The 14209-nt window shown below is 41.4% G+C and overlaps 2 protein-coding genes across 9 annotated transcripts in view; one reads left to right on the top strand and one right to left on the bottom strand.

The window, feature by feature from the left end:
• The window catches only part of OSBPL11 (oxysterol binding protein like 11), a 68187-nt gene extending 57706 nt beyond the window's left edge, over nucleotides 1-10481 (top strand). For all 5 annotated transcript variants that reach the window (XM_084807696.1, XM_084807673.1, XM_084807667.1 and 2 more), the window contains 5 exons: nucleotides 1877-2375; nucleotides 5108-5294; nucleotides 7112-7294; nucleotides 8262-8415; nucleotides 9754-10481. In XM_084807696.1, coding sequence (XP_084663822.1) covers nucleotides 1877-2375; nucleotides 5108-5294; nucleotides 7112-7294; nucleotides 8262-8415; nucleotides 9754-9831 — 1101 coding nt within the window. In that variant the 3' untranslated portion in view covers nucleotides 9832-10481. The remainder of the gene's footprint in view (nucleotides 1-1876; nucleotides 2376-5107; nucleotides 5295-7111; nucleotides 7295-8261; nucleotides 8416-9753) is intronic.
• A 1850-nt stretch (nucleotides 10482-12331) lies between these two features.
• Nucleotides 12332-14209, bottom strand: part of LOC146358318 (TGF-beta receptor type-2-like) — a 59888-nt gene continuing 58010 nt past the window's right edge. For all 4 annotated transcript variants that reach the window (XM_084807706.1, XM_084807720.1, XM_084807714.1 and 1 more), the window contains one exon: nucleotides 12332-13155. In XM_084807706.1, coding sequence (XP_084663832.1) covers nucleotides 12943-13155 — 213 coding nt within the window. In that variant the 3' untranslated portion in view covers nucleotides 12332-12942. The remainder of the gene's footprint in view (nucleotides 13156-14209) is intronic.

Genomic DNA, 14209 nt, shown 5'->3' with positions numbered 1-14209 from the left:
CGCGGGTTTCTCGTTCTCCCAGGATCTCTCTCTTAAACAAATCAGACCCTTGTCTTTTATAACCCCCATGATGTCAGTGATCCGTCCTCCGTTTCAGCCCTGGGCATACCACTATTCCCATTTTTCCCAGTGTAGCCAAGTTTGCCATCAACACTGGTAACACCTAGATGAAGGTTTCCCTGCTAAGCGAAGCAGCTTGCTGCTTCCGATATTTGACCAACCCACTTGTGGCAGCCTTCCTCCATTTAAAAGAATACATTCCATTACTCACACTTACCTCACAACACATACAAAACTAATCACATCTACACAATACAATAAATTCTTACCAATTTCACACACTATAGTGCATATTCCACAGTACTTCTAGTGCTTGGCACTGCTGTAGAGTGTGCAAGTATGTTACCTATTACTGTAGAGTGCACATCTATATTATCTATTCTTTGTATGAAACAGAAGCATTAAAGTTTATCGGGTAGCTACTCTACATTAACCAATCGTCAAAGTTAAATCAAACCCATTATATGTATGCACCTAGCAGGACACACCTGAGTGTTTCACTTTATACATTTGTATTCTGCTGAGGGGCCCTCATAGCTAGCTCCTGCCATAATGGCTATAGGAAACATTTATTTATTTATTTATTATTAAATTTATTAATCGCCCATCTGGCTGGTCACCCAGCCACTCTGGGCGATGTACAGCATACAATAAAACAGTTTAAAACAATAAAATTCTACAATAAAAACATTTTCTAAAATACCCTAACCCACCCCAAATGCCTGCCTGAACCACGTTTTTAATGCACGACGGAAGCTCATTAAGAAGGGGGCATGACAGAGTTCCCTAGGGAGGGAGTTCCACAGAGTGGGGGCCACCACAGAAAAGGCCCTCTGCCTTGTCCCCACCAGTCTAGCTGTCCTGGCTGATGGGACAGAGAGAAGGCCATCCGAGGCTGATCTTGTTAAGCGGCCTGTCTGGTGCTGCTGGAGGCGCTCCTTAAGATAGGCTGGGCCAGAACCATATAGGGTTTTAAAGGTCAAAACCAACACCTTGAATTTGGCCCGGAAAACAACTGGTAACCAGTGCAACTCCTTCAGCACTGGAGTGATGTGATCTCACCAGTGGCTGCCTTTAATCAGGCGAGCCGCCGCGTTCTGTACCAGTTGCAGCTTCCGAACCGTCTTCAAGGGTAACCCTGCGTAGAGCGCATTACAGTAGTCTAAACAAGAGGAGACCAGGGCATATACTACCAATGGGACCAGATGGTCGGGAAGGAAGGGGCACAGCCGCCGTATCAGATGGAGGTGATACAGTGCTAAGATGGAGGTGATACAGTGCTACTTTGAGAGCTGCTAAGTTTCTAGCTCCTTCTCTTGCTGATTGCTTCTCTGCAACAGCCTTCCCAATGTGGCATCCTCCAGATGTTTTGGTCTATACCTCCCAGCATTCCTGACCATTGGTTATGCTGGTTAGGACTAATGGGGGTCGAAGACCAAAACAAATGGAGGGTGTCAGGTTGGGGAACTCTGCTCTATAAGGTTTTCAGTTCAAGTGAATCTAATATGGGAACAGAAGTACCAGAGCCCCACTGCTTCATTTTAGACGACCTGTTCTGCAGTTGCATTTGTTATCTTCTGGGTGTGCACAAGCATTACGAAGGAGGTAATATAAAAAATTGAAAGCAGCAAATCTGCCACTGTCATCTGTACTATGACTGCATTCTACAAAGCCTTTCTCCTGTTGTTACTAGTGCTGTGCCCTTTGGTTACAAAAAGTATTATGCGCCTCCTTCCCCATCATCTATTTGCTTTATAGCTGAAGTTTTATGTATATTTGGTGTTTGAATCAATATAGCTTTCTCTCTTTATTTCAGGTGGTTCTTCCCACTTTTATTTTAGAGAAACGCTCTTTGTTGGAAATGTATGCCGACTTCATGTCCCATCCAGATCTCTTCATTGCTATTTCAAATGGCACTAGCCCCGAAGAGAGGATGATCCGCTTTGTTGAGTATTACCTCACTTCTTTTCACGAAGGTCGCAAAGGGGCGATTGCAAAAAAACCATACAATCCAATCATCGGGGAAACGTTTCACTGCTCATGGAAGATAGTGAAAAGCCATGTGCCATCTGAGACAAATAGTAACTCTTCATCCCATTCCCTCTCTGAGCAAGTGACTGTCCCAGAAGAGTCACAGGACCAAGCAGAGTTGGACAGTTACACAGTCAGATTTGTAGCAGAACAAGTTTCTCATCATCCTCCAGTCTCAGGGTTTTATGCAGAATGTGTAGAGAGGAAGATGTGTGTTAATGCTCATGTCTGGACAAAAAGTAAATTCCTAGGCATGTCAATAGGAGTGACTATGGTTGGAGAAGGTGAGTGGAAATGTTGCCATTAACCACCTCCCATTTCTGTAATGAATCCGTTGGAAATACAAGGTTGATTGCTAGAAAAGCCACTTCATATAAAACGACTTCAGTGTCTTGAGGATTGTCTACCACATTCATCTTAATCCTAGGGGTGGGCAAGCCTGTCAAATACCATGGACTGCCTTGGAGATCATGAGCTGGCGACTCTAGATCAGGTGTGGCCAGCATATGGCCCTCCAGATGTTTTGGCCAACATCTCCCCTCATCTAGCCAGCATAGCCAGTGATAAAGAGTCATGGGAGCTGTAGGCAAAAACATCTGGAGGTCCACAAGTTGCCCACACGTCCTCTAGATAAAGCTACTTCTGGTTTGGGATCATGAGAGAGAAACTCCTCTACAATCTAATTATTACCTTTCTCGAGTACTATTTGAATATTAGAAGCAGAGAGTCTGGAGACAGCGCTTTGTGTTGTCTGCCTCTGAGCTAATCCAGAGACTTGATAAATGGGAGTATTTTTTGTAAAGACTCATGTTGATGCTGGGGTTGCAGGATGGGGTTTGACAATATGAGTTTAGCTGAACAGGAATTTCTAGTTGGCTTGAGGGGTAGAATAATGAGTTGTTTTTTTTCATGGACACTGCACTTTGGGACACTTTAGAGAAGACTTCTCCAACCTAGTAGCTGCCAGATACGTTGGACTAAAACTCCCATCATCCCCAGTCAGCACTGGACATGCTTGCTGGGAGTGATGAGAGCTTTAGCCCAATACATCTGGATGGCACCAGGTTGGAGAAGGCCATTCTAGAGCTTGGGAGAGTGTTCTAGCCCTTGCCCTTGAGCGGGGAAACTCCATGCTCTATGTATGCCTTGAAACTAAACAAACGCCTTTCCCCTCAATTCTTTTTCAACTGCTCTTCAAGAGCACAATAGGGAACTATCACTAGAGTTGGAAATATTTTTTTCCCTTCAGCATCACTTTAAAAATACATATTTTTCCTATTCCTGCTTTGAACGCAATGATAACCCACGGGTTATTGAAGCCGCATGGTAGCAAGCAAGCACGCCGCCTCTAGCCCACCTGCTTCCAGTGTTGGGGGAGAAACAGTCTAGAGTTTTGAACCAACAACATGTCATGGGTTAACATTCTGGGTTGTTTCTCTCTCAGCAACAGAGTGCTCACATCACGGAGCCCAACCCAGGAACAGGGTGGTCCTGGATTGTTTTGGAATCTGGAAACAAAGTGGAAGTGGTGAGCAGGAGGAAGGTAGCACAGCCGCCCACTCCCATGTGACCCCAGCTAGCCTGGGTTGTTTAACCCATGGTTGGTCCTTAAGTGTCAACCAGGTCATTGTCTTTGGCATGTAAAAAAAGGTTCTTTCACCATTGTTATCTAGCTTATGGTGCAGTGCAGATCCTTTAAGAGGTGCCGTGTCAGTTTCAGGCAAAGTCCCAAGCCAAGTTCACTGAAAGCTTCTGTGGGTCATGAAGAAATAAGCAGAAACTTCTTGGTAGTTTCAGCTAACTTTCTAACACAGCCAGCCTCTTATACTTCCTTCAAAATCCTGACAGCATAAGTGTTCATTTTAGACAATAGCTGGCTTCTTGCTTTCAGGATTCCGGAGATAACTGAAATGGTTAAGTAGTCTAATAAGTCTTATATTTGAAAAGCCCTGTGGTTTTAGTCTCCAGAGGGTGTTTCCTTTTATGCTCCCCACTTCCTGCCCCTTAAGCACTTACTGATCCTAGAATCCATTGCATTCTATCCCAACCGTTTCTTCTCCACTTTTCCTTTTGCCGTTCACATTTCTATTAATTTCAAACCTAGCGCACAGAACTTCAGACACATATCCCCTGCTCTGATTGTCTGTACTTGTAACTTTGGGATGGTTCACATGTAACAGCATCCCAGAAGTTTTTTAAACCCTGGGTTAGCATGAGCAAGCCAGCGTGCTAGTGGACCTGACCTGATGGCTCTTGCTTGGCTCCTCCTGCCAGTGGGAACAGCTAAACAATACAGGAGATCTCTGTCCCTGGCTTGGTTAGACTTGCATCCGAACTGGGAACTTTGGCTTGTTTCTCTCCTGATAAGCCAGAGTTATAACCCAAGAACAAACCCTGGGTTATGACTCTGGCTTACTGGGGAAGCTGCCTCTGAGAGGTGATGCATACACAGCACAGGATTAGCAGCATCAAAAACTAGTCTTGCTTAACATCTTGTGCAGAGGATGTATTTTGTAATAAAAGATTGTGTGGTTGCACTTATCTGAGTTGGACAGGTAATATGTCGGCATGGCAAAGTACAATGGGACATAGCTACCAAAAAGGTAGAGAATTGGGACCGGGGAGAACTTCCATAGAGGTAACTACTCTAAACTAATTTAGCCTCCTGAGTGGAAAAAGTGGGTGGAGGTAAATCAGTGGTTTTTCCCTGATGGGAATTCTGTTTACAGTTAATGGTGGTAATGATGATCTTTACAGGAACACTGTTCACCCAAGTAGAGTTCCTCTGCCAGTTCAAAGAAGGGGTAGCTGTTGTCACCTTTTAGATACCATATTTCTTGTTGGGAATGCAGAATGGGGATGGTGGCCCTCAAAGGCCTTAAATATCACCACTTCATGAGGCTAAAAGGTACAGTGGAGTTCATTCAAATTTTTCTTGGTCCTTTGAATTCTGTAATTTCGGGAAGTGTGAATTGTTTCCATTCCTGTGCGTTTAACATTTTTCTCTGTCTCACAGGTATGTTAAGTCTTCTGGAACATGGGGAAGAATACACATTTTCTCTGCCTTGCGCGTATGCTCGGTCGATTTTGACTGTCCCTTGGGTAGAACTGGGAGGAAAAGTCAGTGTTAATTGTGCAAAAACAGGATATTCTGCTAGTATTACTTTTCATACCAAGCCATTCTATGGTGGCAAACTTCACCGGTAAATATTTCTTTTTGCAAGTGTTTTATGTAGTGTAGTGCAAAATCTACTGTAAATAACTTCCTTATGGGAATTATGCATTTTTCTTTACCCCTATTGAGTGGGATGCTAGGAACAAAAGTGCATCTTGTATCTCTACTGGTTGTGTTACTAATCTCAGCAGGTCACTTCACCTCTTTGTTTCTCCTGAAACCTTGGGAATTACATGCAGAAAGAAGTTAACACACTTTGTAAAATGCTTTGATTCTGGTTGAGAAGTAATATCAAGTAAAACCTGTTAACAAGAAAATACCCCACTTTTAGTCAAAAGCAAATTCCAGTTACAAGGACGGAGAGAGCAAAACGGCATTCAGTAACTTGCCTCTCAGAACATAATAGTATCAAAATATTACTCCACAGTGTGTGATTTTTATTTTTATTTTTACATTTTTATTCCATCCTTCCTCCAAGGATCTCAGGGAGGCATAAGGGTCTCCCCAACCCCATCTTAACCTAACAAACAACTCTCTGAGGTAGGTTGGGCTGAGAGAGTGAGTGGCCACAAATTGCCAAATGAGCTTTTTGACTAAGTGGAAATTCAGACTTGGGGCTCCCCAGCCCTAGTCTGACACTGCTGCAGATGTTCAGAACTCTATTTCTCAGTTTTTCAGAATCTAAAACTACTTTGACTTGCTAGTTTAGAAATTTAGCAAAAGTTTATTGAACTCTGATCCCCTTGGCAGAGGAGTAGTGGGAAGAGGGATCAAAGCTGTACTGTGGCTACGCACTTGCACAGCACCTTACTGATATAGCGGTAGTTTAAATTTCCAGTGAGGCTTTGGATTAGTACTTGTCAGAGCCTTCGTGTGGCCTTAAGTACAAGAGAGAGAAGTGTTGTCATAGTGATTCTGCTGCTAGTTGATATTGCTACAACAAGTAGTGGTGTTACGGATTTTTGAGAGATACTTACTGTTAAACATCTACTCTGTACTGAGCAGAATTGTTGTCCGCAGGTGAAATGCTGAGGCAAAAGTTGTCCTTTGATTTGAATAGTATGTTTCTAATTTGCACTTAGGTTTAAAATCCCTTAGAAGGGTGTGTGATTTCAGGGAGTTTTCCCTAAAACAGTGTACAATATCGACCCTATTCATTCATTCATTCATTCATTCATTCATTCATTCAGATAGATAGATAGATAGATAGATAGATAATGTATTTTAAACCAATGTGTCAGAAAAGTCTGCAGTACTTCTGTTCAATCCATATTTTCACAACGTAGAGGAGTGTTTATCCAGTCCAATGTATCCTCTCTTGGAAAGCCTAAACAAGAGAACTGAATTTCAGTTAGCATAGAAATGTAAGCAAAAATGCTGCTTTATTGACATGTTAGATGTGGCAGACAACCACTACCAGTTAAACTTCCTTGCTCATCATATTTTAAACATTAATTGGTGAACCACATGCTTAAACTGAGAGAGCCTCTTTATGATCTCCCTACATAGGATCGAGCAGTAATTTTTAAAATGTAAATTGGCTGCAATATATAAAAGCCACAAGAGGCACGAATGCAAAGATAATCTGTGGGCTCTTAGGTTATTATTTTCATTGCTTTTGAAAGTCTTTTTAAGCTAGCTGAACAGTAAAACATTAGAAATTATTTTTTAAAACAGCTTTGCAAATAAAATCCCAAGACGTGGTCACCCAAATCCTGCTGTACTAGGACTTTCATGTATTTTTCTGCTTTAAACATGAATAACATGAAAAGTGATCTTGTATGAATGCACAGAGTGCACTAAGCTACCTATTACCACATTGTACTTTTAACTGCTGTTTTTTAGTGTCACCGGTGAGGTGAAGCAGAATGCTACCAACACTGTGGTCTGTAGGGTGCAAGGTGAATGGAATAGTATCCTTGAATTCACTTATAACAATGGAGAGACAAAATGCATGGACTTATCAAAACTCTCTGTGACAAGGAAACAAGTACGGCCCATTGAAAAACAAGGGCCATTTGAATCCAGGTAAGAGAAGCTGTGTTATGTTCTCATAATAACCTCTTATTGGATATCTACAGAGAGAGAACGTGTCTCAAGATACTGGAAAATATAACTTTATTTTCAATAAAGCCCAACGTGTTTCAACCCTGATATCTTTACAGGTCTTCTTCAGGGACTACAAATAAAGTTATGTTTTCTAGCATTTTCTGTTTCTAGATCTGTGGTGGATGCTTTCCAGTTTGTGCTCATGATTTCCTCTTATTGGATTCACTTTCAAATGGCTTCAGGTTTTCATTTGTAGGTACCAACATATTATTTTAATGAGAGGGAAAACCTTTCGGCAAGAAGAAATGGTTGTAGGTGGATCTTTTAGTAAATGTATTTGGAATTGGAAGATTTCTTAACTTTAACAGAAGTGAAATAGTTCTGGCATAGACTATCAACACATAGTTAAACTGTGGAATTCACTACCACAAGATATAGTGATGGCCACCAATTTGGATGACTTTGAAAGGGGGTTAGATAAATTCATGGAGGAGAAGGCTATCAGTGGCTACTAGTCGTGATGGCTATATGCTACCTCCAATACCAGAGGCAGTATGCATATGTATACCAGTTGCTGGGGAACATGAGCAGGAGGGTGCTATTGCACGCATGTCCTTCTTGTGGGTTCCCACAGGCAATCACTATGTGAACAGAATGCAGGACTAGATAGGCCCAGGGTCTGATCCAGCTTCTGTTCTTATGACATGGTGGGGGCAAAAATACCATGCATTCTAAATGGCATTGAAAATGCTTCAGCCTTTGGCTGGACTTGGAAAAGCCCTTCTGGGATGTGGCACTTTCTTGTGCCTTTCAGTCCCCTTTTTGTTGATCTGAGAAGTGAGAAGGTTATAGCTGTGAATTATCCTCATATGTGAAGTAGCCACAAGTCCAGGCGTTTCACTGATCTGCTGAGAGACTTGAAATCAGTTGCATCTTTTTGATTCAGGAAACTGTGGCAGCATGTGACAGAGTCCCTGAGGGAAGGGGACATTGATAAGGCAACGGAACATAAGAAAGCACTTGAAGAACGGCAGAGAAATGAGGAGCGGCTCCGGGCTGAGACAGGCACGCCGTGGCATACTAAGTACTTCGTTAAAGATGTAAGTAACTCAGCACAAGCTGAATGCTTAAAACGCTGGCCTGCTAACCCCTAATGGGGTTGCTGCTCTGTGCTTCCCCTAGAGTAGGCTTACTCTCAATTACCCAACTCGCGTATTGAGGACTGCAGTAAGGTATTTGGGTGGGAGGGGGATGTCTTCTAGTAGCCCATCTATACATGTAAAATTATTATATACCTCTTTGTATTGCTTCAAATTGTTTTGTACAGTTTGTACATAGACTGTGTGTGTGTGTGTGTGTGTGTGTGTGTGTGTATGTATACATACGTTCAAGAGAGGTAGAGATGTGGTGAGGTTGGGTGGCAGAGAGGGAGTGCTTTATGTAATCACATGATATTGCAAACTCTGCCCACTTTTGGCTCTGGTTTTGCTCCTTACTGAGTTTTCCGGTGGGTCAACAGCCCTCAGAGGGGAAAAACCATTCCTCACCCATGCTATAAATGTAATGTCTCACTCATTGAGCTGGTTCTCACGATCACAGCATGCTTAACAAGCCATGGTGAGTTGCTAACCCCACCATGTGTGCCGGCTGGATTTTCCTAATTACCCTCACTGGCGCAGCATGGCCTGTTCGAGGGGGCAGCAACCCGTTGCTTATTTCCCCCACTGCCATCGTTTGAACTGGCCCACTCTTTCCCTTAACACACAGAGGACTTCACAAGCTACCTCAGATTGCCTTCTTTGTGGAAAGGCTTGAACATGTAGCTTTGATTTGGTTCCTTCTTTATAGTAATAAAAGTGCAGTAATATTTTGAAATAGTCCCATATGAATGCCCTCACTGTGTTCGTGGCTGAGATGGGATTTGAACTAGGGACTTCCTGGATTGAGCCCTGGCTGCTATGCAACATAAGCTCTATCGCCATAGGTGAAGGTCCAAAACAGGCACAGAAATTAGGCTTTCTTGCTATGAATGATGATGAGTAAAATAAATCTCAAAGGTTCAGACTACACACTGGCTTAGTTCAAATGTAATGGGAAGCCATAGTTTCCTGCTCTCTCATAGCAGCTATGAGAACGAACCATGGTGAAGCTTAAGCTTTCACAACCTCCTTCCCCTCTCCTCTTTTGCACCCACAAGGAGGAGATCTTAGCTTTGCTTTTAAACTAACCACAGGTCCCAATGACATCCAGTCTCTGGCAGCTGTGGTTTATTGAAGCTTCAAATTGTAGTTTGAGATCCTGTGGTTATGTTTACTGTCTTAGCAGCGATATACAGAGCTATATACAACTTGGTGCTTAAGATAACTAGCATTTGCCATTAAATGTACATGGAAAATTATTCCTCAGCTATGTAAACTTGTTTTCTATTTGAATTTCAGGGAGATGGCTGGGTTTATTATAATCCCCTTTGGAAAAGGATGCCTGCCATACAAAATCAAGAAGTGGACACAAACTAAATGGCATTTCTTCAGAATTATTCATCTCTTTTGTCTAATCCCTCCAACTTCCAAAATGCTGTATCTCACTAAGAGTCCTTTGGGATTTTTTTATACAATTGCACAAAATTAAATAAGCATAAAGGAATAAAACTACTAGGGCACTTTAAAGTTGCAGAAAATCAAAAGGTAGAGAGAGAACCTTGCCAGTTACATCTCCCCCCATCCCCCCCAAACGTTTTATATGGCGCTCAAGATTTTATCCAGACTGTACATTGTGTCCTTTCTAAGCACACTCTACTACTGCAAAAGCTGCCTAAGATGTTTTTTTTTTTAAACCCTCTATCTATAGAAGCAGTGGCATTCAGAGCTGCTATGCTGTTTTGCCCAAGTGGATTTACTTCTGAAGTAATACCTGAACAGTGTTTCAGAATCTGTGCTTCAGTTTCCACTCATTTCTGAATTACTCAGTCCCCACATAGAGAGAAAAAACACCTTTTGCTGCTCTGAACTAAGTTTGCTGAAGATCTTGAAGAAGAAGCTTTTCATAAATTTGACCTTGGAATCAGTGTTATGAACTGTCTGGATTAGGACTTGACACTACTTTTTAAAATTATTCTTCAAAAGCAGTGAGTGTATGGCTGTGGAAGAATGAGTGACTCATGTAAGCCACACCTTTTAAAAAACCTTGTAAAATAGATTAGAACTGTAATTATATGTCAGTCAGTCTCATATATATATATATATATATATATATATATATATATATAAAAAAATATGAAATAGTTGAGTGGAGAGCAATATGGGGGCAGTGGGTAAAAATCAGAACAATTTTCAGCTACAGGTTCCCCCCACCCTGCACTCAGCGTCATTTCTTTGTGAACTGCTCATAATTGCTTCATGCTGTAAATACCATGAAGATGTTCCATCTCTTTAAAGACCAATTCCTAGATGATGCATCATTTAAGAAAAAAGTATTAACTTCCTTAAACTCTCTGCCCCCCACTCTCCCTTCTCTTTGGATTATCTCTGAGACAGAGTCCGTGCTATAGACTCTCCAGGCAAGTAATTTCATTTGTCTTCTCTGTATGTTCAAAGTCAAACATCTGTATGTTCCCACTGAGTACAAAGACTGTCACTTTGTTTTTTCTATAGTACCTGAAAAGGCTTGTTTTTTGCTATGGGACTGCATTCATAACCAAATGCAATCTGATATCAGGAAACCATGTTCAGGTAAAATGTCCCTTGTTTTTTATGATACAGATATTTTATCGAAATCTAAGAATTGCTGGCAATTAAGAATAGTACTGATTTATGGCTTTCATTCTTGTTGTTACTACAAGCTACCTTAATTTTTCTAAGAGTGGTGCCTTACTCTGTTTCTTCTGATGTAGTCTTCCAATCAGTGTATATACCATGATCTTGGTTCTTGTCAACAGTTGGGGCTTCTCCCTACCATCATGAAAACTTAGGAACTGTGTGTGTGCTGGTCAAGTGTTTTTATTTTTTCTTCCATATTAAGGGAAATATCAACACATCCAAGAGTGGTTAAATAACCATACTAATTTTCCACAAAGGCTGAAAAGCGGGCAGAGAAAGAAGTTTGGGGGTTTTATGCACACGTGTTGAGATTCCCTTGTACATTTTTTTTTTGCTGTGAAATGCACTGAAATCTTAATGCGAGCAGTGTACAATTCCATGTGTAAGAAATGGCGAGGGAAGGAAATAAAGCTACCAAAAGGAACTATTTGTTTTGTGTGCTTTCATAGTAATGAGATGATCAATGCTGACTTCATATTGGGGCTCATTTTATTAAAAACAACTTTCCAGTTCAGAATCTAGTGGCATTTAAGAATCCTGAAAATCCTTGCTCCCTCCCCTCTCTTAACAAACACACACACATGAAATAGAAATTTGTCAGCTCCGCCATCCCATAACTGCTGCTACAGAACGCCAGATTTCTATAACAGTGTCTTTCATGTGTACAAACATATGTACCTCAAGTAAGTCGTATTGGTTTCAATAGAACTTAAGTTCAAGGTATGCTAAGGGTTGCAATCTTAAGCCAGGTTCCAAAGAGTCTTATGCCTGGGCCTAAACCACAGAAATCTTCCGGATGTGATTCCTGTTGCAACCCCTTGGCACTGTCTCCGATGCCAAAGTGCCTTGACATTCATGAGTGACTTTTAGGGAGGCATAAGGGACTTATATGGAACTGGGGAGGGGGGTTGCTGAAAGATCCTGGCCCTGTGCATCCATTTGGAGCCCAACCTTGGTGTATGCTCTACACCAAGTGTAGAGAGAACTGCTTAAACAACAAGCAAATTATTATCCCCTTGGTTAGGTAAAATGCAGGTTCTGGCTGAGATGGAAAAAACATCTTCCCTAGCTGAAATTAGGGAAGGAAGATTGCAGATGACACTTCAAGAGTTGGGTGGCAGACCTTGCTTTTGGACCCAATGTGGTATTGATAATGGTTTCTTTAACACTTTGAATGATGTAACAAAATTGTTCAAACATTGTGGGTGTATTAGAAAATTTAATTGTAAAGAAGAACAAGCAAGTTCAGTTTCTGCCTGATTAACAGCTAATACTTCCCTCGATTTCGTGTGTTATTCAGTGATAGGCTAGGGTCTCTATGCCTTACCTCTCATAAAAATGAATGTTGAAGAAAAATCTTTAAAATGTTTATTAATCTTTTTCGAGGAAAAAAAAATCAAAATGCTGTGTATTAATGCGTTACATCCAACATTGCCTGAGCAGACCTCCACTTGCACAATAGAACTTTACCTTTTCCTTCCCACTGCAGACCCTTAGGCCTCCCCCCAAATTTTCTCTGGGGCATCTCCCAACCTTCTGGAGTAGATTGGGGACCACAAAGGGGACGGGGAATCACCCCCTCTCCATTCTGCTGACAGCTGAGGGACACTCAGATTTCACCCAATAACTTTACATTTAAAATAAGTATAAAATGATTTATATATTGTACTGGACATAACATTAATAGAGTGGATCTGCCTTTTGTTCAGTAAATAAAAAGAACTTATAAATATCTTATTCATTCATGAATCTAATTGGTGGGGGTATTTGGTATATTTTTGTTGGTGCTTCTGTCCTGCTATTTTCCTCGAGTCACTGGATGTCTCTGTGACTATCTTGATCCTCATCTGTTGGACAGCCCATTTTGTCTGCCTCATTGTCAATGCTGCTGTTGTTGTTGAGGATGTCATCACAATCCGTTTGTGCCATGAGGTTAAACCGCTCTGCCACGCAGTGGGCTGTGAGTCTAGCTTCAGGGTCATGATCCCAGCATTCTGTGATGGTGTCACACAGAAAATGCATTCCCTGAAATTGAACAGGGGACATGGGAGATTAGCAACCTGAAGCTAGGGGGAAAGGAAAGGATTAGGCATCAAAATACAGAAGATGTAAGATTACCATACGTCCAGCTTAATTCTGCCTCACAGTTATTGTCTACTTTTCAAGGAAATGTAAAATAATTAATATTTAGAAACTTCAATGTATTACTGATCCAGTAGTACAGCTTTTGGTCTAGTGTGAGATTTCCTTTTGAAGGTGCACCACGTGCTATTCTCCACCAAGAAATGAACTGCATTACACATGGTGCTGTTGCTTGTATAAATATATTTCTAATTTACTGGAAAACTGTAATGAACCTTAATTTCTTGAGGCATATTTCCAAAATTGTGGGATTAAGGATGTATTAGAGTGATTTAAAATATCCATTAGACTTCATAACTGATAGGATATATTTGAAGCTTCATAGTAAATAGTAATATAGGATTTACCAAGGCCCACTTTCTAGGCAGATGAGAGGTCAGTGCAAATGTAATAGGTTCCATGTCTAACTATGATCAGCATAAAGTGGATCTCTCACTTCCTCCCCACCAGCCCACTCTCTTCTGCAAAGTCCCTTGCTTGCCTTAACTATGGTTGAGCGACCAGATTCACACAGTCACCGTAGCCCACCATTGCTTATTTAAACTACGGTGGGTTGTGGTGTGGCCGACACTGCAAGAATGGTGGGCTGCTTGATAGTGCGAACTGGCCAATTGTAAAACTCAGCCATTGATACAACCATAGCCAAGTTGAAGCTATAACAAAGTTCCCAATTTAACCAGAGTTTAAAGTTGCAGTCCGCTTCTCCTTCCTTAGCTGCAGTAAAAGGACTCCATCAGTCCTTAGAGAAAGGGGTTGTGGAAGGGAGGATAATCATAGTTGAGAAAGAATAAAAGAAGTGAAGAGTAAACAGCTGGCCATAGTCCACAGGGTCCTACGTTCAAGTTTACAAAGCATTAGAATTTACATTTTTATTACCTTTAGATGTAATTTTAGGATGTGCTTTTCTGGAGATTCAGCCAAGATGCTGTTTCTAGAC

Source organism: Heloderma suspectum, chromosome 1 (assembly GCF_057233095.1).
Source record: "Heloderma suspectum isolate Gila_16-S chromosome 1, 16-S_ref, whole genome shotgun sequence".
Taxonomy (NCBI): Eukaryota; Metazoa; Chordata; class Lepidosauria; order Squamata; family Helodermatidae; genus Heloderma; species Heloderma suspectum.
The sequence above is the reverse complement of the archived record's forward strand: the minus strand, read 5'-3'. Positions and strand labels throughout refer to the sequence as shown.